General features: G+C 41.2%; 1 protein-coding gene across 2 annotated transcripts; it reads right to left on the bottom strand.

Annotated features, from left to right (window-relative positions):
- Positions 1-869: 869 nt before the first annotated feature.
- On the bottom strand, positions 870-22,241 carry LOC139300615 (synaptogyrin-1-like). 2 transcript variants are annotated; one of them, XM_070923780.1, is made up of 5 exons: positions 22,140-22,241; positions 6,609-6,846; positions 3,888-4,033; positions 957-1,085; positions 870-926 (listed from the first exon to the last, which is right to left on the bottom strand). In XM_070923780.1, exons 1-5 carry the CDS (start codon positions 22,239-22,241, stop codon positions 870-872), a joined length of 672 nt encoding a protein of 223 aa, XP_070779881.1. The 2 variants fall into 2 exon arrangements, with proteins under 2 accessions (XP_070779881.1, XP_070779873.1); XM_070923772.1 differs by having other exon boundaries at positions 870-1,085.
- Between the last annotated feature and the right edge of the window lie 812 nt (positions 22,242-23,053).

The raw sequence follows: 23,053 nt of genomic DNA on the forward strand, positions 1-23,053 counted from the left end.
GATATGCTTGTTTGTCTATGCAGAGATCCTTTAATGCACCTCTCTGCAGACAACACAGGAAACTTGTGTTGTCTGTTCAAAATCAATATGTTGTGAATGTGTGCTTGCATTTGTTTGTTGTGTGTGTGTATGTGTGTGTGTGTGTGTGAGTTTCAATTAACACTGATCGCAGTCCTTTTGCTGACTGACAGCAGACCTCAGAAGATGAAGGCAATGTGGTCACAAGCATTGATCTGCTACAGGGTGACCATTTCTGCAAAAGCCTGACCTTCGAATTCTTCCCACCCTCCTGCTTTTTCCCCCTAAACTATTCCTGATATCTTCAACCACACCCAGTGTCTCTGCATCCCACAGCCCCTTCCTATGGATGTCCTGAACCCCTTGCTGTTGTTCTACTTTAGATTCACACCTAAGTGACATCTTGTCCCACCCCTAGCCGTTACCTATGCCTCCCAAAATCAGGAGAGTTGTCCACAATTTCTGACCTAGAGATAAACTCAGCTTTTTATCCTACATAAACAGATGGAAATCAGCCCAGGTATGAAATCCACCAACTTCTTCCCCCAGCTAAATGCATTAATTGTTGCATGTACGCACTAATAATCAGTCAAAGGTCAATATAGCACCAGCACAATACTGTGTTAACTTTACCCAGTACCCATTTTTATTCTAGTTTGTGTTATTTACTCAGTTTTAAGGTAAAACTTAAGCTTGTTTTGTCTAACACTTGTACTGCTATATTGACCCAAACGTGGTCAGTTTTGACCCAGTGATTTCTTTTGTGATAGAAACTATACAAACCTCACTCTGAATTAGAAACTGTGGGCAACTTCACCTTGACCCCCCTTAATATAATTCCCCCCATTATCTCAGTAGTCCTGACGCTGGTAGCCACCGGTGCCGTCAAAGGCCCCGTCGCTGTTGGCCTGACCCCCTCCTCCTCCTGGGCTCTCCACGTCGTCCCCACCGAAGGAGGTGTAAGGGGCTCCGGCTGCGTCCTGGCTGGGGTCCGTGTATTCCTGGGAGAAGAGGGCTGAGTCGGCCCCCAGCTTGTACCTCTGGAAGGCCAGGAAGGACTGGCCCGCCTTGGGTATGGGGGGGATCGAAGATGGAAGATGACAGAAAGCAGAGAGGATAAATAGATGGATGAAAAGTGTGGAGAAATGGACAGATGAGGAAGCAGAGATGCAGTAATGTTAGAGCAGGGGTTTTGAGAGAAGATAGCGAACAAAGAGAGAGAAGGAAACATTGATTAGTTGGCTTAGAAAGCTTGTGAAGCTTATTAGATAGTTTGAATGAGTCATTTTGTCAGTCAGAGCAAGTTAGTTCTACAGGCAGCAGTGCAAAAAGGCTATTTATCCATTGTTCAGCTCCATAATGAGAAACACCACCTCAGCGCCACTCCAGTCCGCAGTGGGATACGGACCAAGCAATTAAACTGTGTCCGTATGCATTATTAAACAGCTGAGGCCCTGCACTATAAAACACCACAAATGTAATTTTTGTTGATAATTAGAGACGGTTCAAGACAACAGTGGACAAAAGCCAGCGATACCATGAGTACACAGAGCTAACACAGACACTCAGAGAGGAAGCGAAAACCACGGAGAGAGGTGATTCAAGCTCTCAGTGCCGGGAAGTTTTCATGAGAGTTTTATTTACTGGTGTGTCTCGGCTAGATCAGATGTTGCAGACAGTTCGAATCTGTCAGTTTTGACTCTTTCAGTCTGATACACCACAATCAGTGTTGGGTCAATCAAATTGCATAATGTGAAAGCAAGTTAATACATTTTTAGTGTAGTTATTGTGGTCCTTGTTTGATAAAATAACAACACAATTTGCAGATTGAAGCCTGAATATTTCTGATTTCTTGTTAATATGGATGTGGAACATTTTAGTATTCAAGTAATAAAGCTTATTTATGACCCAATAACATGCACAGTTACAAGCCATACGAATCCTATGAATATGCAATAAAACAGGTTTGACACTAAAATTAAATGTTCTTAAAACTGTGAAGTCAATCTCAAAAAGCTATAAAAAACAACTAATGTACCGACTAAACTCAATAAAATAGTCGAAGAGGGGAAAACATGGACGTGCATAGAGAGTTACAGGGAAAAACTTTGATACACTGGAGAAATTAAAGGAATATTTTGACATTTTGGGATATATACTTCTTAAATTTCTGGCCGAGAGGTAGATGAAAAGATTAATACCACTTTAATGTCTGTCTGCTCAATATGAAGCTGGAGCCAGCAGCTGGTTAGCTTAGCTTAGCATAAAGAGTGAAAACAGGGAAACGAGCACACCTGGCTCCGTGTGAAGGTAACAAAATTCACCTAGCAGCACCTCTAAAACCCATTAATTAACACATTATGTCACTGCTCGTGGCCAAGAAAATGTCTGACACATAACCCCCCGCAACACTGCAATGAGTTGTTTTCACACTTGAGACGACAAGCGATATAATGTGTTAACAAGTGAGCTTAGAGGTGCTGGTAGATGGATTTTGTTACCTCAAAACAGAGCCAGGCTAGCTGTGTCCCCTTGTTTTCAGTCTTTGTGCTAAGCTAAGCTAACCAGCTGCTCAAGCTTCATATTTAAATACAGATACAAGAGTGGTATCAATCCTCTCATCTAAGTCTTGGCCCGAAAGCGAATGAGTGTATTTCCCAAGATGTTGAACTATTCCTTTAAGGTATGGAGTCGGGAGACTGAAGAGAAGGTCTTTCATGTAGCTTTATCAAAAACCAAAAGAAATATGTTTTCAGCAATGCACTCAAATGTATAAAAACTCATTACAAACATTTGAGGAAATCACATTTAAAAAAAAAATCGTTTCATATAAAAACCGTCACCTTAATAATTCTGACCCCTACAGCAAGAAGACGAAGAATCAATCACTCTGTAAACCTGCAAGTTAATGATGAGAAGAGCCTGTTCTGTAAATTGAGACTGCACTTGTTTTTGGTCTCCAGGTTTGGTGGTAAAGCCACAGCTGGGAAGAGTGTGTGTATAAATAACCAAATACATTTAAAGTCACATTCAGTTTGCATGCTTTTCTTTTGACGTTTGACTTTCTTTTCTATCAAAATTTTTAAAAAGACATCTACATGAATAGCTTTTGGTCGGGAGCATTTTAAAAATTCCTGTGTGCAGGGAGCTTCCATTCTAAAACGGATTAAAGGTATTTCAGTAGGTGACCAGAAATCTCAGCATTTAGCGATATAATTCTTGAGTCATGATCAACAATCGAATGAACCCACCTGCACATACAGTATCATTATAATATGCTCGGGTCAGGAAATGAGTTATTTATCCACGGTAGGAAAAAACATCTTACTGGCAACAATGATGGCACAACTGTTTTTCTCACTGCTGGATTACAAATACACTCACTTCCAGCATTATTTGGCGTTACCGGGTGACCTTAAACAAATGCAGCCACATTCGAGTAACAGGAGTGTGGAGGGCCAGCTGTGGAAGGTTAAGGCAGCAGGGGGAGAAGACAGAGGAGAGTCAGACAAAAGGTTGATTAGGCTGAGGGGGAAACAGCTTGGTGTATTCCTCTTCAAACGACACATTCTTTAACTTCTCCATAGAGAAGAGAGTCTGAGCGCCCTGTTGGAACAACATCCACACACTTATGAGTTCACATGTACACATATACAAATGAACATGTTCACACGCATCCAAACGCTAATCAAATAAAGAGGAGCAACACTAGTCAAAACCAAGGAGGAACTGAAAGGTGATCCACAATCTTAGGTGTTCAGTCCCTTCTTCACCCTAACCCATCCATAGCACCACCCATCGCCACCTAACCGCAGGTGTTATGTCATGTTGTGTTATACTGTTCACCAATGAGGTGTGGAGGCCCTTACCCAGGTGAAGATGGAGAAGAAGGAGAAGGTGATGGCTGCCCGGGCAGCGTCCCCCCCCTCCCTCAGCGGGTTGTCATCATGCTTGGTCACCTGCCACTGGTTTGCCAAGAAACAGAAACCCACAAACCACATGAAGGACCAGAACGCTGGGAAGAGAGACAGGTACAGACACAGTGTTAATATAATGATATGAATGTAACAAAACACCACCTGAGGTAGAACATTTTGTATTGACCTTCTTTTTGAGTTAAAACTATCTAATGAAGAAGTTATGAAGGCTTGTGTACCTCAGATTATCACTGGATTAAAGCTCTTTAGAGATGTTTCTAACTGAATGGAACTGGTAAAGGAGTACTTTGACTTTTTGAGAAATATTCTTATTTGCTTTTTTGCAAAAGAGTTAGAAGAGAAGGTTAGTACCTCCCTCATGTCTGTATGCTGGAAGCCAGCAGGTGGTTAGCTTAGTTTAGCATTAAGACTGGAAGCAGGGGGAAGCAGCTAGCCCCTCTAAAGCTTGCAAATTATATGTTGTTTGTTTAATCAGTAAAAAAATGCTAATTAGTAACCTTTAGAGTTGCTGGTCAGTAGATTTTTTTCCCTTTTCATTGGACATTGGCTAGTTGTTTCCCCCTGCTTCCAGTCTTAATGCTAAGCTAGGCAAACCGCCTGCTTCATATTTAGAATACACACACCAATGGCATCAATATTCTCACTTACGCCTTGGCAAGAAAGCAAATAAGCATTTTTCCCCAAATGTTAACCGATTCCTTTAAAACAAGGGCCAGAATCGGTTAACAAACCCAGATTTTTAGCCACGAATTTTAGGGACAATCAGCTTAAAGATATTTTTGTGTAGTTTTTCCCTCATCTGAATTGAGGGTTAAAGAATAGAAGGTGTTGTACGCTGTATAGATTGTAAAGTTCTTGAGACTATTTTTGATTTTGGACTGTATACATAAAATACTTTGACTTGACCCTGACATAAGAAGGCAGTCCAAGAAAGCTAAACTGCTACAGTTGGAGGTCTAGAGTGGGAAATTAAATATATCATCAGCATAACAATGAAGAAGACTGTGGAGACGGAAAACAACAAGAGACCAGAAAATGAGAAGACAAACAACAGGAATTACCCCCAAAACCAGATACAGTTCTACCCTGCTGACCAGTTAATGCAACTAGACCAAGATATGGAGGGGATTCAAACATCCCCCCGTCAGATCTACTGCAGTTGGAAGTGTGGCAGTGGCTGAAACCAGCTGTTCCCTTGTGTCAATAAAGTACAAAGCATTTCTTAACATAGATAGACTGAGAATTAGAGAGAGAGAGAGAGAGACAAAAAGTGTATGAGTGATGAAAACAGGGATGGAGAATCTTCTCTGTGACAAGAGCGGCCTCATTAACCGACTCAGCACTTGACTATCTTGCCATCATGTCCGCGTTCACTGCAGTGCAGCAGAGGAGGAGAGGAAGCCACTGTCCGCTGACGCCAAAGCACAATGTCTCAGAGGCTTGTTAGCGCCAGAAGAGCTCTCCTCTCCTCATTATGCCTCTCACACCTCCTCTCCTTTTGTTGTGATGATAACCTAACAACCAATTTTATTATAGACTGAAAAGAGTGCTCGTATTTTCTTTGGGGATCTTCATTATCTGGGAAAATCTGTCTAGGAAAATAGGCATAAAAATGTTCTCTGATACTTCTCCTGATATATGCTACCCACAAGAAAAGCACCATATATTGCAGTCTGGACACACAGCATGTATGCTGAGGCAACTTTCTATAGGTTAAAACCAATAACGGCAGCAACACCAATCAGCTATGGTCACTAGATTGTTTCTTTGGATGGATTCAACACTGGAAAGCATAAACTAAATAAAAATAATTTTCTTTCAGTCTCTTTTGTGTATAAACAACTGTATAAGCTCAAAGTACAGCAGGTCCCAGTCATGTACCTCAACACCGTAGAGAAAACAGATTTGGTTGGTGTGCTAATCTTTGGGGCACATTTGCACGGTCATGAAATGTATTTCTGAAAGTCATGGCAGTAATGTCTCTGGGTGGTACAGCAAGCAAGATAATTGCATTGGTGGCACATGTGGTATCTGATTGCCTTGTAGTAATTTGTTTGTTTTATTAGCTTTTAAGTGTTATTGCCTTACAAGCTGCTCAGCACTTTATGAGTCTGTTTTGAAAGTTGTTATTCAACTTGAAATTATTGCTCCCAGGTTGTTCCCATTTGTATTCATACAGTGTCTTTATATTTATACCCCTGTTTATGCATCTGTCGGTGTTCATGCTATACAGTCAACATTGCTTCTTACACTTTCACTCTTCTGTAGAGTTTATGTGGGTAGTGAATTTAGGAAGAAGACATTATTGCAGTCCTTGGTTGCACTCAATAATTCAGATTTATTCAAAATATGTTAAAAATGGGAGATTTTATTAAAATGGAGATAATCTAATGAATCTTTACGTGACCTAAAAAAAAAAATGAGATGGCTTTTCTTTTATTGTGGTACTTGGCTGAGGTTTGCATGGCTATTATAATGCAGTCCAGTCCGTATTTGTATAGATTAGTTCAGTGATAAATGTGTAAAAGTAATCTGTCTGAAAAAACACATGAGTGTTAAAAACACAAAGGAAAACTATTAAATGATCCACTATGTTGTATCTTTATTGTCAGACATAAGGTAGATGAAGTATGCAGAGAGCAGTGGGTTTACCTGACAGCCCGATATCAGCCAGCACTGCCTTCTTACGGTCTTTGACGCTGGTGATCTGGGGGAAGTAGACGTCCAGAGCCAGGAAGGCCATGCAGCAGAGGAAGGCCATGGAGCCCATAAAGACACCATAATTACAGGCGTTCTGGTTGCGGTTGAAGATGCAGTACTCCTCCACCTCGTTGGGGCGGTTGATGTAGCCCTCGTTGGCGATGCAGCCGAAGATCACGATGGAGAAGAGCTGCAGAGGAGAAGAGAAGAAGGGATGGGACTGTGAGAGAAGAAATAAGGCAGCCCTTGGCACATCAGGATACACCACTGTCCTATTTCCCAGCATCAACACTCCAGAAAAGCAGCACTTTTATCACATTTGCTCCCAAAATCGGCACAAACCGGCATGCTTTGAGTACTTCTGTTCTGTTTAGTATGGCTGCTGTGTGCTATGGACGTCCATTCACACATGTAAAATGACACAACACTACCCATACCCGAGTGTTTTGACACGACATGGCAGCAGTCTATAAAAAGATTCAGGCATTTGTGTGGCGTTTCATAGTGTCTGACAATATATTTGAACAGAGTTAACTCATAATAGAACATCCATTAACTGGAAATAAAATTAAGGCTGCAACTGAAAATGTTTGCATTATCTATTAATCTGCAGATTGTTTTATCTATGAAATATCAGCAAATTGTGAATTGTGACCATCGAAAAAAGTTGCTGATGAATTTTCTGTCACGAAACTAATCGATTTATAATTTCTACTCTAATAAAGAAAATGTTGGAAAAGGTCATAAAACAATAACTACCATTTATTCCTTAAAACAATAGTAATTGTACTGTCTTCTGTTCAAAATAGTTGTAAATGTTATTTCATCATCTGGGAATTCATCCTATTAAAAAGCTTTGTTACAGTTTTATTGGCTTTAATGCAGTAGGTTTTTTAACAGTTTAATTGAGTAAATGTTGGTCTTTTAATTTCTGTCTCTACAAAGGCTGCGTTTGAAGTCTGCTAGCCATGATCCTATTGTCCATCCTGATTATGCTTGTACTTTCATGCTGAGTGTTTGCTCCTGAATATGCGTGTGTGCATAGTAAGAGAATAGACATTCATTAATCTGAACTCCCTGCTCAGTATTGTATTTGTACACCGCCACCTCAAACTGTTCTCAATTTGCATGTTTTGTAATAATTCATAAAAGCCCTTCACAGCCCAAAAGAATACCACCTGCTGTAGTCAGATGGTATATTTAGACTGACCGGGTCATTTATGAATAAGAAAACACTTCAGCGTGACGCGCTCAACCCATAATGTCACGACAACCCTGCAGGGGAGTTTTATGAATAAACCCTCATGTCTCTCAAACACTTTTGGCAATAACCGCATTTATTCAGATTCTTCTTAACTCCAAATGTCATTGCAGCTAAATGCCAATATTACAATTACACACACAAAAGACCTCCCAATCTAAATAAACCACATTCACGGAAAATCAAATGACCTATTTACCGTTTTCAAATTAAATGTTTTAATTAAACATTTGCACTATCAACAGTTCATTACAACCGTCTTCAACCTTTTTTACATGGTGGACCTCCAAGTAGCCCAGGACCACACACTGGTGACCTCCGCCATATTTTTAGCACCATGTGATGTTCTAAACAGTACTACAGGTGCTTTGCATGCGAGCGTCATTATCTCCAAATGCCTCATGAGTGATACGCTTGGATGTCTATGAACTGGTTAGCTAAATCAACAGAGCAAAGAACACACGCAGGCATTTCAAGTCAAATTGCACTTCAGGTGGAAATCAATATATTTGAACAATTTGGAAAGAAAGGTTTGACATTTTTGGGAAATACACTTATTTGCTTTCTTGCCAAGAGTTACATGAAAAGGATGAGTACAACTCTCTGATCTGTCCATTCAATAAAAGGCCAGCAGCAGGTTGGCTGCTGTCTGTAGCCTTTATTTATTTTTAAATATTGTGTTTTGGTGGAAATTACTTCTGTCGTTAATTCAACTGGTGGGTTACACTGCCCTCTAGTGACTCTTGGCCTTATGAAATCCTTTTTTAACCAAGTGTTAAATTTAAAAAATGCATGGCGGCGAGTTGGAATGTAATGCTCATTTTTTTCTTAATTGCAAGAACGTGCTGGAGAGGTTTTATCCTGACAGGGTTGGTTTGTGTAATGTGGTGGGGAGACGAGGACAGCGACAAAATGGAGACAATCGTGCTGTAGGAGGAGGTTACTGTGATAGCATCTGATCCCTCGCTCCTTTACGCTCCCCTGCACTCCCGTCCTTTCATCCTCTCTCCTCCGTCCTTTCTTTTTCTCTCTTCTCCCCTCCTGTCTGCCTTTGCCTCGAGGAGCGGAGACACAAAGGTCTACAAAATGGAGTCAATAACAGGAGCAGGTTACTAAGATACCATGTAATCCCTCTCTCCTCTCCTCTCCTCCAATCAGTACAGCATCACAGAAACACTCTTTTATGCACATAAATATAAGGCCACACACATACAAACACCCACAGTGTTCGTATTCCAACCTGCAGTGCAGTGTAGCAGTCTACTTTGTACTTCACTCGATAACAGTGGCCCAGACAACTCCATCCAACTAAGAAAAGCTCAGACCAAACCTCCAGGGAGCTAGTTCTGTCTGTTTATGTGTGTCTGCAGTCTGTGTGTGGATTTTGCTGTGGTGAGTGATGGATTCTGTATGTGTGTGTGTAGTGTGTGTGTATAGAGAGAGTAAAAGGTTGGTGAGTTGCTTGGATAGTTTACCCAGCTGTTGTGTCTGTGTTTACATGACAAATGACAGCGATACAAAGGGAGAACACACAGCAGACTGTACTTCCACTGACAGCCCAGACCATGAAGGCCAACAGCCAGGTCGGGAGGAAACAGGGATGTCAGTCACGATGGGGATTACAGCACAGTTTTTCTCTTCCACTCTTTCCTTCTTTATCTGCTTCATTCAACCCCTTCTTTCCACTGTCTCGTCCACACCTGGAAAAACACATTTTCACTGCTCACATGAGTACTCAACATCTGAAGTGCCGACCGAGGCTGAACAAAAGTCTGTTCAATTTACTTGACACAGACTTCATTATTTCAAGACTGAGATTTGACTGTGCGAGGGCAAAAAGGCCATGCCTTGCTCTATCCCAATTCACTTCAAGAAATACCTGAAAGACAAATGACATCAGCCTCACCTGTACTTTGTCTTTAGCGCTAAGTAGTAATTGTTAGAGTACAGCCTCACAGAACCGCTCGCGTGGCTGTAGACTCTTAGTTTTGTTTAACGTTTTGTTGATAAAAACAAAAGTATTTGCCAATGAAAATTAGAGGCATCATTTTTTGGAGACTGGATTAAATTATTATTTGAAATGTAATATAAGTCACCAAGTCACATGGACCTCGAGAAGACCTTTGTATTTAAACATACAGTATGAGTGACTGAGGGACCTTCCACATCAAGTCTTTGAGATTATGTATCACAATATATAAAAAGAAAAACTACCTTAGTAGGTTTTGTCATTTACATGTTTGGCCTTCGTTGCTCAAATCTTTTTCTTTTTCTTCTCCAGTCTGACTTTTCTCTCTAAATGTAGGTGGTGAGCATGCATTGTGTGAGTGAGTTTCGACAGCCATACATCTTTCTACATGATGAGGTAATCCCCGAGTCAACACAAGTGAGTCAGTATATCGTGGTATATATGGTAATACACGGTCAATTTGTGCTACTTGGCTGTAAAAGCACTTTAAAGACAAATTCAGCGGCGATCTTAGCTTTCTGCACCATGTAAAGAGGAAACATGAGCTGGCATTTGGAGTCTGTGTCTTGATGTCAAACTGGAACAGTTTGTTAGCAAGCATGCACAACCTTTCTGCTTCCCTCGCCCTCCCTCCGTCCCCCTTCTGCCTCTCTGGTCCGTCCTTAGCCTCAAGTGCTCCTCTCTCTATAGAACGAATGTGTGGAGGCGGATAGTAACACCCCAGTCCCCCCTCCATCTACCTGCAGCCTTTTTCATTACGAGAGAGATGATGAAGACATGGAGGAAGAGATGGGGGATTGCGGAGGGGACGAGCGGAGGGAAGCGTTGGGGGCAGAAGGGGTATGGAGGCGGTGCTATTTTTAGACCGGCTGCATCATCGCTCGCTCCCTCCCCCTCGTCTTCTCCCATCTCCCCTCGTTAGTGGCCCTGCCTCTGCCCACGAGCATTCTTGAGAAAAATGAGTGCGCTCCGACACACACTAACACACACATGATACCATATACAGCTCAAACGCACGCACAGTTTGTCCGCTTACTTTAAGATTCAGGTCAGAAAACACACAGACACACACACAGTTAATCACATGACGTCGGTAGGATTTCAGAACACTATGCTAAAGATACATATAATGAGAAGAAAAGTGTGTATATTTTACTCGTGCCTCTTTACAAAGTACTTCTTTTCCTCTTGTCGTTTTCAGCTTTTTTCCTTGCTTACCACAGACAGGCATTCTAGATTTGAGGCTCTGGGTGGGAAGCATAGAGGATTTGTTTATTACATATTGCACCTGTGGAAATTGCTCAAGATATGCACCATAAGTGTAAAAAAAGCAAAGCACTTTAAGGTGCACTAACCAGGGTTATGTAATTGTAACAGGTGATTAAGTATTATAGATTTAAAAGTTTTTTTTAGGCTTTTTCTCAATTTGTAGATGGATCCCCCAGGTCATTTCCATCGCAAATGTTTTCTAGATGTCACCGAGCAGACAGTAGTACTGCATATAAATGAATGCACAACTGAATGCTGTGTGTTCTAATTTGTATTATTAATAATACATTTCCAGTATGTTTGATGAACAGATTAAAGCAGAGTTTTTCATGCCTGTGAGTCACTGATAAAGATAGGAGGAACTCCAAAACAGGAACTGCTCTTGCTAACTAAAGCTAATGGTTCATTCTTGACTTTGCGAACACGCACGTATCTGTAAATAAAATGTTGTAAATTCAAGGTTCACTTAGTATCTTTTTTTGCAACTTTCGAATGTATCTCACAGCCTTTCTTCAGCGAATGGAACTGATTGAGGTGTTTTCACATGACCTGATTTCTACGCTCAGGTCACAAGATGACACTGAGTACGTTTCATTTGCTGAACGAGGCCATAAGATTCAAAAGCTCTAGAAAAGGGGTGCCCTAGTGGCCTAGGGGTAAAGGTGCTGACCATGAACCACAATGTCTCCGGTTCATGTTTGGTCATTCTCTCTCTCTCTCTCTCTCCTCATTTCCTGGTAAGGAAGGCATAAAATGCCCCAAAAACACAGATATTATGAGTGTTTCGTCTACACAGTGACTATGGTACATCTACAACCCTTGCTGTTTTTTATTTGGATGCAGAAGGGAGTTCGTCAGTTTCTGTAACAAGGACAGCAGGACCTGCAGGGCCACTAGTTTTAGTGGTGTGACACAATTTGGTTTTATGATGCTCCCCTGAGAAACTCCACTGGGAAATAAACTCAAGGCCAGGGATTATCTTTCTCTATGTGCCTCTATTTTCCACACTCTCTCTTTTTCTCTGCCTGTTCCACTGACACAAACACCAAACACACAAATGCCCTCGCTTGAAATACGGATTGGTTTTGGCACAACCTAGTTCGTTGGGTTTGAAAACACACATCGTCTTCTGGGTCACAATTATATTTGCTGTCACATGACAGAGGGCAGATTGAATTACTGAGCTTTTTCTCCGGCTGCCAGCAGAAATCCAGACGGGTTTGTGATGGCTGGAGCTGGAGCATGTCCTTCACATGCACATCGACTGCATATTGCAGTGGGTGATGGTAATTTTTCTACTTTGCGTGTGCCACTAAGATACATGTGTACACTTAAGCATACTTTATAAACAAAACTATTGAATTGAACACAAAAATGCCCAACAAATGAAATGTGGTGAATACTTGAACTCACTGCACCTAAACATTCTTCACTTGCTTAGGAGCCATGAAAAGTGGAGCATGTGATATGGTTTCATATACGGCTCTCCTTCACACCCTCCCCCACTCTTTTTTTACTGTGATTCTGTTGGTATATAACTTCTTTAGGTGTGTGTGTGTGTGTGTTTGGGGGGAGGTTCCCTCGCCCCTCTGATCCGAAGACAGATCACAAGGCTTCTGGTGGTGATGAAAGCAGGCACTGTGAAGGACACCACGTGGGCTTCTGATCTTGTGACCATCAGAGGGTCACCCACAAATTGCACATTAAGGATGCCGATTGCCAGAAGTGCGTGTGTATGTGTGTGTGCATGCTTGTGAAACTGTGTGCATGCATGCGTGAGTGCATGTGCTTCCTCCAGAATCCCTCTTTCTCTTTCTACCTTACTTAGTCTACCTTTCCTTCTGGGTGATTGCTACATGCAGCACACACTGCAAACAGCCATCTCAGCCACTGGGTCTAAATCATATCAGTCCAGTCTGGCTGGTTGTGAATGATTTAAAGCTGCTGTTGTGCTGGCTGAAAGGCCTTTTGGATCCATTGTACAGACCAGACAATTGAGCCGGGCCTCATGTCACCCCAGTATTCACACACTGTACCGCACATAAAATCCTGTATTAGAACTAGCCACACACACACACACACACACACACACACACACACACACAGTGACACATCAGACCATGGCCTAGTACTGCATTCTGTCCAGGTCTTTGTGAATGCCGCCTTCAACATAGTGTGTTCCCAATCGAACAACAATAAATGAAATACCATCCCTGGAAAAAAAAGAGTTATCTCCTTTGTTAAGTAGTAAAATAAATGCCACCTTCAAATTTACACATTTCAAAAACAACAGTCTTAAGAAGGGATTTCATCTCAAATCTTAAAGACTGTTTAAAACTAGAAAACAGGTTCTCTGGGGTGAGATAATTGAATCACCTTTGTTTGGGGGAATTGTCCTCAAGTATCAGTATATAAGAAGTAGACCGAATAAGACCAATATAGAAAAAATACTAAAATTCTTTAAAGAAGTTAATTGGTATTAGCAACAAGTAAAAATCTGCCCCATTGGCAAATTACTTGCTTTAAGAATATATTTTGGAACAAGACACTAAATGAGTGGTTAAAATTCAAATTTTTGGCATGTGTACTTTTAGTTCACATATATAATGTTAAGATTAAGTCCAGAAAAGTATGTTTACGGTCAAGCCTGAGCAACCACAATTATTTGATTGAAGTTAAGTGCAACACACAGCAGCTGTGTCATGGAACGTCGTGCCGATTGATACGCGTCAACTGACATCCTACACGCGGACCCATCATATAGACAGAAGTAGTCAGCCTATAGCAGTCAGGATGTGCTGATCTGTGGAGCGAATGTGACAAATTAGCTGCAGCTTTCTGATGTGTTGACACGTGTCGACGCTGGGAAATAGGACAGTGGTGTATTCTGACGAGAGGACGCACGTCAACGCAATGACACGTGTCAAGATGGCGCCAGTTTGTGGGCTTACAAAGAAAACAGCCACTAGTGTGAGTTGTAGTTATCTTTAAATTATAGGTTTGTATAAAACTTTTTGCTGAATAGAAAGTTTTCGATTGGGGCTGGAAGAAAACAGTGTCAGAGATTAAGGCTTAAGGCATGAGTATGCTCCAAACAAACGACTTCATATGATGTGTCATCTGCCCATGTTAGAGCCCAAAAGTGGCCGGGCACACTCGAAGGCTGGATGAAAAGCCTGCTGTCGAGGGGCAAGACACGATAAATGTTCGGATAACAGCACACACTCTTTTGAACAGTCTTTCCTAGAAGGCCTTTATGGTGTTTGGTCTCATTTGTACCCACGAAAAGTGACAGAAGTAGTTGTGTGAAGAATGAAAAAAAGAGAACTTCAGAGGGAAGTTTAAACTTTGCCTTCTTTCGCGACCCTACACGCCTGGCCAGTCACTGCATAACGTGGGCGTCCAACCATCCAACAAGCCTTCTGACGCATTATGTTTGTAGCATTCAGCCTGCTAACCTCCACAGCATTTCTTTATCCTATTCTTTTCTAATGTCAAGCTATAATACTACAATGGAATAATGCAAAAGAAAAGTATAAGAGCCATGAGAAAAAATGGTCTTCTGAGAAATAAAATCTGAATTCTCAGAACTCTCTTTCACTTGACCACTGATCTTGCACTCCACCATTCCTTGTAGCTTTTGTAATATGTGTATTTGAGACTTTTGTTGCACGCACTATTAGTCACTCCAGATGCAAATGCAAAAATGTTTTCAAAACGACACTGGAGGAAAGAACCAACTCTGCCAGGTGTTATGATACATTCACCACTGAGAGAAGACAAAACTGTAGACGAAAGACAGATGGGAACGGATCCTCTATAGAAACACACTGAGGTTTGTATTTGAGCTGCTGTCAGAAGCAAAACAAAAAAATAACTTGTTTGTAAAATATGATGACAGAACGCAACTGCAGTGGATGAAAATGACTTAAGGAGATAGATGTGACGGAGAGAAGCGATGTTCACTACAAGTCAACAGTTTGCGACCAAAGACTCGCGACGAGTCGATTTGAAACTTGTGACTTCTTACAATGTACTGGCCTGCGACTTTCTGAAACCTGCCAGTTTACACCAATGCGACAAGTTGAGACGGTATATCGTATCCATAGCAAGGATTTCTAGTATTGGTGAAACAGCAAAAACGAGAGAATTTGCCGCCATCCGCGAACGCTTCAACAGAATACCTTATGAGGAGATCTTATTTGAGTACATTTTCAAGCTTATGTCATACAGACACAGCTGTTGGTGATCCTCTCTTTCCTCGACCAGCTGACTTCGCTACGAGCCGATTGGCTTTTGAAACAGGTGACGTGACGGGACAGTTTCCACCACTGCAACTTTTCCTTTCAACCTTCTATAACGGTTTCGTCTCGCCGTGAATCTTTGGAATGAACCGGCCTTTATCTGAACTGCTGAATAATACAGGATCACTGCAGCAAGATATTATATACTGTGTACGTGTGTGTGTGCGTGTGTGTGTGTGTGTGTGTGTGGGGGCTTATTGTCTGCTGCAGCGTGTTGGCCTGGACTGGGCATACCTGATTGCTGCTGTCACCATGGCAGCAGCTGCTCATGTAATGAGATAGACAGAGAGAGAGAGAGAGAGAGAGAGAGAGAGAGACCTTGTCAAAGTACAATTCAAGGAGAGCCACTGCAGCACCAAGGGTACACAATGAGACCGACAGACATAATCACAAGTCCAGGACACGGCGACACTCAAATCCACGCATTTACACTCCGTTCTACCCACTCACTCATTCACACACACACACACACTCTTTGCTCTCCCAGCATGCCTCTCTTTTTCTGCCTTACGATCCCTCGCCATTTTAATTTGGGAGGCAATTAGCGAAAACCTGATCAGATGATTCCAGAAAACAAGGCTGTATCGCTGTAAGGGAGCAGACGGTTCTGGACTGGCGGTCATTCAGTTACTTCCCAATGTATTTTTAAGTATGACGTGTTCATCGAGCTTTAATGGCAATTTCACGAGATGTTATATTAATCCTACAGGAACATACCAGTGTGTTTGCATGTTTTAGCCCATTCACAACAAATGACATGTTCTTTACAGCTGTGTTTTATGCTTCTGGTCCATTCATTTCTGTGTTGTATGAATTAGAATATGTATTGTAACCAATGTAGCAGGGATGTCCCAATCACATTTATTTGGCCTTGGTCTTGATCAAAGTCCTTTAATGGCAGGTACCGAGTCTGATCCAACTTAATTTGGCACACCATCATTTTCACAAGCTACTTGGTCTTTGAACCAAAGATCACTTTGGTCATCTTTGGTCTTTGGACTACAGGCACACAAACCCGACACAGCCAAGTTTCATTTTGGCCTGTTATCCAGTTATAATCCATGTATTTTGCCCATCATTCTCGCACTATAGAGCCTGGCTGTGGTGAGGGAGAGTGGCAACGCTGGCCAGCTGAGGTGGACAAAAAACAGTGGAGTAAATTAAGGTAAGGATCTGCATTTGATCAGCTGCATTTTAGCTGATACCAATCCATTAAAATACGACTAGATCGGCTCCGATACTGATCCTTAGGATCGACTCGGGACATCTCTACAATGTAGACTTGATAGTAAGCACACTATTCTTCGTTATATCCTGCTGGTGATCAAAGGTTTTGAACCTCAGTGTGGCAGTTCTTTACATCGTGATAATGACACATCGTTTGGGAACAGCAACCTGCCTTTTCCTCTATTAACCCCTTGATTTCATCACTCTCTTCCTCATTGTATACTGTCTGTCAGTCCTATTGTCTGAATGCAAAACTGCCTCACCCATTGATTGCGACTGCATTGCATACTGTTTGATCACTACCTCTTGGCCCACAGTTTAAATGATCTACCATACCATTGTTGTGGGTGTAGTTCACCCACTCAGACCCACATCCATCTGTGTCTGTGAGCTAACCATCAGTATACTATTAAACAAACCACTCCAGCAAACATCCGCAAAGGATTTTGAGTGATTTCTTCAACAACATCGATGTATGCCAATGTTTGTCAGAGTTACATTATCATTACAATTATCACAGATGAAGCAATCTCTACTTAAATTGCATTACTGCTCAACAATACTGTGACTTTCACAAAAATGAATGCAGACTTGAAGTTCACTGTGTGGATTGTGGAAGAGCCTGCTAATAGATTTTCATGTTGTACAGAAATTAAACCAATGCTTTAGAGCTGTGACAATTAGTCAATTAATCCATTATTGGATCAACAATAATAATTTTAGTAATTCTTTTAAGCAAAAATGACAAACATTTGCTGGTGCCGCCTTCTCAAATGTGAGGATTTGATGCTTTTCTTACGTGATAGTATACGGAACATCTTTACGTCTTGGACTGTTTGTTGGACAAAACAAGTCATCTGAAGACGTCTCCTTGTGCTGTGAGAAACGACAGCATTTTTCGGCATTTTATAAACCAAACAAACTATCGATTAATCAAGAACAGAATAAGGTCAGATAGTTAAGGAGCTAAAGCTTGTAAACACAGTGGTGTAGTCATTTATATGTTGCCTGTATTCCCTTACCTGTATTTGCAAGAGTGGATATTTAGTGGTGGCAAGCTCAGATTTTGAGGTCTGTAACGTTTCCCTTTTCAATGCTTTAAATGCGTACGTAGGATTTTCGGCTCCCGCAAACGACTGCACACAAAAACCTGTGTGGACCTGCAGGCCTGCTCGCCCAGCGCAGATCTGCTGGGTAGCTGCAGTGGGACATTTCTTTTTCAGATTTGCACATTTATATAACAATGACAGACCCTTTAACTAAAGCTACAGAGTCTGGAATCAGATCCACATCCTTCTAATCAGGCACTGTAAACACAGATAAACAAACAAAATATAGAAGTACAACAAACTTACTTATCCACTGTACTTAAGTTAAAGGAAAACCACAGCAGATGTAATCACAGCTTTTATTTTAATATACACATAAGAGTATTGACTGGGTGAGGTTTACCACAAAAGACAACACAATATATCCCCATTTCAGTATGTTGACCAATCAGTGGAGAGTTTAGAGATTGCTGACACCAACCAGCCAAATACCAAAACGTATTAACAATCCTATTTGACGGACAGTTGGGTGTTACTCTGGGCTCATTTGTAAATGTTCAATACAAGACAACAGGTAGGCTTATTTAGTTCACCACAAATCTGCAGACATATACAACACATGTTCACAAAATGACTACTGCAAGCACATAAAGGCATTTATACAACGCAAACTTGCATATTAAAATAGCTTTCAAGCTGTGTCTGAATTCTGACATGTAGGCACTAACAAAGTGTGAGTGTGTGTGAGTGTGTTCCTGTTTTGCATGGAGCTGACAGAATGTGCTGCACTGCAGAGTGTGCGTTTGTGTTGCTAATATCAAATACTTACTCACCAATTACAAAATCTCCTGACCTCTGAAATGCTAATCATCATCACAGCTAAATCTAAAATGTTAACCCACGTTGCTTATGTAAGAGCATTTCAATGAAAGAGAAAATAAGAGAACAGTAGAGTTCATTGTAAATAATATCATAAGTCTGACACCCATGTACGCAAACCTTTGATGAACTGTAAGATGCATTAGAATGCTATTATCACTATCAATATGCACCAAGGTGGCTGGTGCAGCAAATATCCCTTTCATTTTTGCGTTAAGAGTTAAGTGGTGAACAGAAACTTCGCTTTGGGCATGTCTTCTGAAAGTAAAGATGCTGCTTTAGTACAATAAAGCATAAGGCAGAAACAAACACCACATTTAGGTGCATAATGATTGGATAAATGTTGCCCTGGTGATAACCCAAATCCTTGAACGGCAGCAGAAGAAACGCTCAAAGCCCGAAAAGCAAGCTTAGCAATGATCTAAGCTTCAAAAGTAACGCTCTTTCAAATGCAGATCAAAATAAGAACCACAGGCAAAAAGATGTCACCTCAACTCAACAAACAAGGGGCTCTGCCTGCATCTACGCTCACGCTTCTTCTCTCCTCCATCCATCTTGCTTCATCCCAACTCTGACTCTGACTCTCTCGACTGATTCCCTGAGGCTGAATCACACACACACACACACACACACACACACACACACACACACACACACACAAAAACACTTATTACCACCTCCACATACAGCCCTCGTAAGTTAGAAGAAGCGGGATAAAGAGAACCCTCAGCCACCATTCATAAAGTGCTCTCTCTCTCTTTCCATGTATGACCATGCAAATCTATCCATTCCCGCCTGTCCACCCCTCTCTAACACACACACACACACACACACACACACACACACACGTCCCCCATCACCAAATGTTTAAAATGCTGATCGTTTCCTCCCCCACAATCCACAGCAGACTGAGTTTTAGCACCATCACACAAAACATCACAACCCAGGCTGTGGCTGTTACTATGGAGACATGTTGTTGCTCTGGTGACACCTACGGGGCGAGGCACTCATGGGGGGCAATAAAGTCACTACATACCTGACAATAGCGATGAATTAGTGGATCAATCAATCAGCTGATCAACACAAAATGTATCGACAGCACAGTAAAAGGACTGTTTATGAAGAAAAAACACCAAACATTTGCTGGTTTCAGCTTCTAGAAAGTGAGATTTGCTTCTTTTGTCTGTTTAATGTCATTGTAAATTGAATATTTTTGAGATTTGGACTGTAGGATTGAAGACGTCACCTTGGACTCTGGAAAAAGGGACATTTTAAATGCCCTTTTCACTATTTTCTGAGAGTTTATGGTGCAAATAATTAAGTACTTTTATAGCCTAATAACATGCAGGCAACCCAAATATATTCAATTTTGGATAGTTTGGATAAATGCATCTACTGAGTTATACAATTTACTTTGAAAATCAACCCTTAAACTCTTAAAAAGGCAGTAGTTGTGTCCACTGATTAGAACCATTAGTCACATCTCACTAAATGACTGTCTCTCTTAATGCTAGAAACTATTCATATCCCATAAACAGTACACACCGTATAACATGATATCGACAAAGAATGACAAATGTATCTGTGGCCTTTACTCGGCAGGCCCATGTCAAAATAAAACCGAATGAAACACGAAATGCTTCATCACATTAATATAATATTGAATATGATCTAAGAGACCTGACATCATAACTGTAAGAAAACTAGATCTGAAGCTTACATGAATATGAAGTCTTAGCCACGCATGACACAAGCCATTCAAAGTAAAAGGGTTAACACACTCACAACCTGTTTTCACACTTCTTTCATGTGGTTTAGATTTGAATGTTACAGTTCATGTTCTATGAGAACGTAAAGTTTACTATTAGTCACACTTGTAGCTTTAGTCACAAGGGAAAGAAACAGGACCATAGTGCGACAATACTTGATTGTAAACTGCAACTCTTTTTTTTTGAGTAAAATAAGTTAAACTATAATCCATCAACTTCTTTCGTGTTCCCAACACAGGCTGACATAAAACTACCCAAACCAACACATAATCCCAACTGTGTGACTAAATAAATATAAGATAAAGTGGAGAGACTGTAAAGAATGGCCTTCCTTATATAGAGAATAAACCAGTATGCTAGTCATTGTATTTAGCAGGGTTGCAGGATTGCAAAGGAAAACATACTTTTTGTTTTCTGTGTGCATTTCACGAAAACCAGCCAATTTAAAGAGTAAATTTACACATTCCTTATGAAGAAGTGCAAACAAGGTGATGTACTGGTGGAATCAGACACAGGAAACTCAACTTGCAGTAAGTGATCACTAATCTTGATCTAATCACCACTAAAAAACAACCACGAATGCTTTTTTTTTACAACTATATTTGACAGAAAACGTCACATCATATTTATTTATTTTCATGCCAGTCTAAAAGTGACATGTGACGTCTAAAAATGTTTGTGAACATCATCATAGAGTTCTTCTGCACCCATAAACTCACTTTTATATGAGGAGCACATAAATGAAGGTCGCCTCCGGCCTATATTACATTTTGGCAAATAAATTGGCCTTCAGTGTAATCTATTTAACCAGAAATATAGAACTAAGAGGAGAGAGACAGTGGAGAGGAGTGGCAGTGAATCTGCTTGATGCTCCCTAATAAACAACCCAAGAAATCTTATAATTCTCCATTAGTGGCACAGACTGTAGTGTGTCTGTCTCTCCTACTTGTTGATGTATTTCTGTATTCATTCTCCCAAATGAAGATTACATTAGAAGCAAAAATGCAAATGTAGGTTGAAGAATTCCAGAACAAAGAATGAAGTTCATAATGACCATGTCATACTTAATGGTATTCATTTGGAATTATAGTGTATGTAGTGGTTTTTGGAGACTTCGGGGACTTTTGTTGTCATCTGATTTCCATCCTTCCTAGAAGAGATGCCTACTGTTGCTCTCCCTTTTCATTAGTGCTCTTTCCCCTTGGGGAAGGGAGGGTGGGCAGTTATTATGAAATTATTTGTTATGAAATCCTTTGAGTACATCTGTGTGTTCTGACTGTGCTTATTGGAAAATATTAGCTGCTAATATATTATCAGAGGAAAGGGCAGTAAATGTTATAAACAGTGATCAGGACCCATTCTGGGCCTACATCAGCCTAATATAAACTCCCTACAGAGTACCATAAACATACAGCGGGAATGTCAAAGACATACTATTGGTATATTTGATACACAATAATAAATGAATAAAAGAAGAATAAGAATAAAATTCCATAAAGCAGGATATGATGTTGTCAACTGCATACTGCAATCCTTATAGGAATCTTAATTATTTCTCACTGATATGAAGCCGTTCTGGGCCCTTTTTAGATAAACAAATAAAAAGAAGGTGATTCAAACCCACATTTGACATATGCACGTGTAACCTGTACGTATAATAAGGTTATTTATAAGTATGTAGCCACTCTGTAGCTAAGGACCAAAAAAACTTGTTTTCATTTTTCTGTCTCCTGCTGGTCCTGGAGCGGTCACTCACCCAAGACACTATGCGGAGAATGGTCTGAGGCTGCTGGAAGAAGGTGACGGGGTCGAAGGCTCCTCCGGCTTTCCCGGCTCCGTATGCCTGCATCCCCTCCATGGTCCTCCTCCTCTCTGCACAGCCTCCTCTCTGGTCCTCCCCTCCTCCCCGCTGCTGGTTCAAAGGCACAGGGTGTGTGGAGCACCGGGTAACCGACACGGAAAATCCCCGAATCTGCTCCTGCTGCTACTCTCACTGCTGCTGCCGCTGTAAGGATGGATGCTCGTCTCTCCTCGGCTCCTCGGCGCACGGCCTCCCTGTTCTCCCTTGTTGTTGTTTTTAATTTAACCTCTAAATTCCCTGTTGTCCTCTTTCGATATCCGGGCAGAGGAAGCTGTGTGCCAGTGTTTTGATGATGCTCTCTCCCTCTTTCTCTCAGGAGCCGGTGGCGAACACGTGAACGCGCCTCCGTTGTCACGCCTCGGACGGAGCGCTCCTCGTCTAAAACAGCACGAGTAAAAACACCGGGCGAGCACGCGCACGTGTTTATAGAGGGCTTGTGCTCTCAGGATGGCCACAAGGAGTCACGCGCTTTCCCATTTGAGTGAAGGGCTTTTTTATTTTTCAAACAGACCACAGACAGGATACGGAGAGGAGAACATGATATTCAATAAGGCCAAGTTATATAATTAAGATGGTTATTGACTCTATTGACTCAACACATTGATTTCTGTTTGAATAATGTGAGTATAAATTTGATACAATAACGTTTCAAACACCACATGAACTGCTACTCCGTGTCAAAATAAGTGATTTGTGATGCTGAGGCAAGAAAGTCCGCCCTCTGGTGGTCTTACCGGGCCTTGTTCTGGAATGTATTGTCCTTCCAACCATATATTTGCCTTTTAGACAGTTCGTACTCCCAATTTATG

The sequence above is a fragment of the Enoplosus armatus genome, chromosome 2 (assembly GCF_043641665.1).
Source record: "Enoplosus armatus isolate fEnoArm2 chromosome 2, fEnoArm2.hap1, whole genome shotgun sequence".
Taxonomy (NCBI): Eukaryota; Metazoa; Chordata; class Actinopteri; order Centrarchiformes; family Enoplosidae; genus Enoplosus; species Enoplosus armatus.

Bases quoted from the DNA above. Each gene is read 5' to 3' on its own strand.
- LOC139300615 (XM_070923772.1), bottom strand. From the start codon at position 22,241: ATGGAGGGGATGCAGGCATACGGAGCCGGGAAAGCCGGAGGAGCCTTC. The intron at 6,847-22,139 runs GTGAGTGACCGC...TCTCCTCTGCAG, and splicing joins TTCTCCGCATAGTGTCTTGG to CTCTTCTCCATCGTGATCTT. The intron at 1,086-3,887 runs GTAAGGGCCTCC...CCCATACCCAAG, and splicing joins TCTTCTCCATCTTCACCTGG to GCGGGCCAGTCCTTCCTGGC.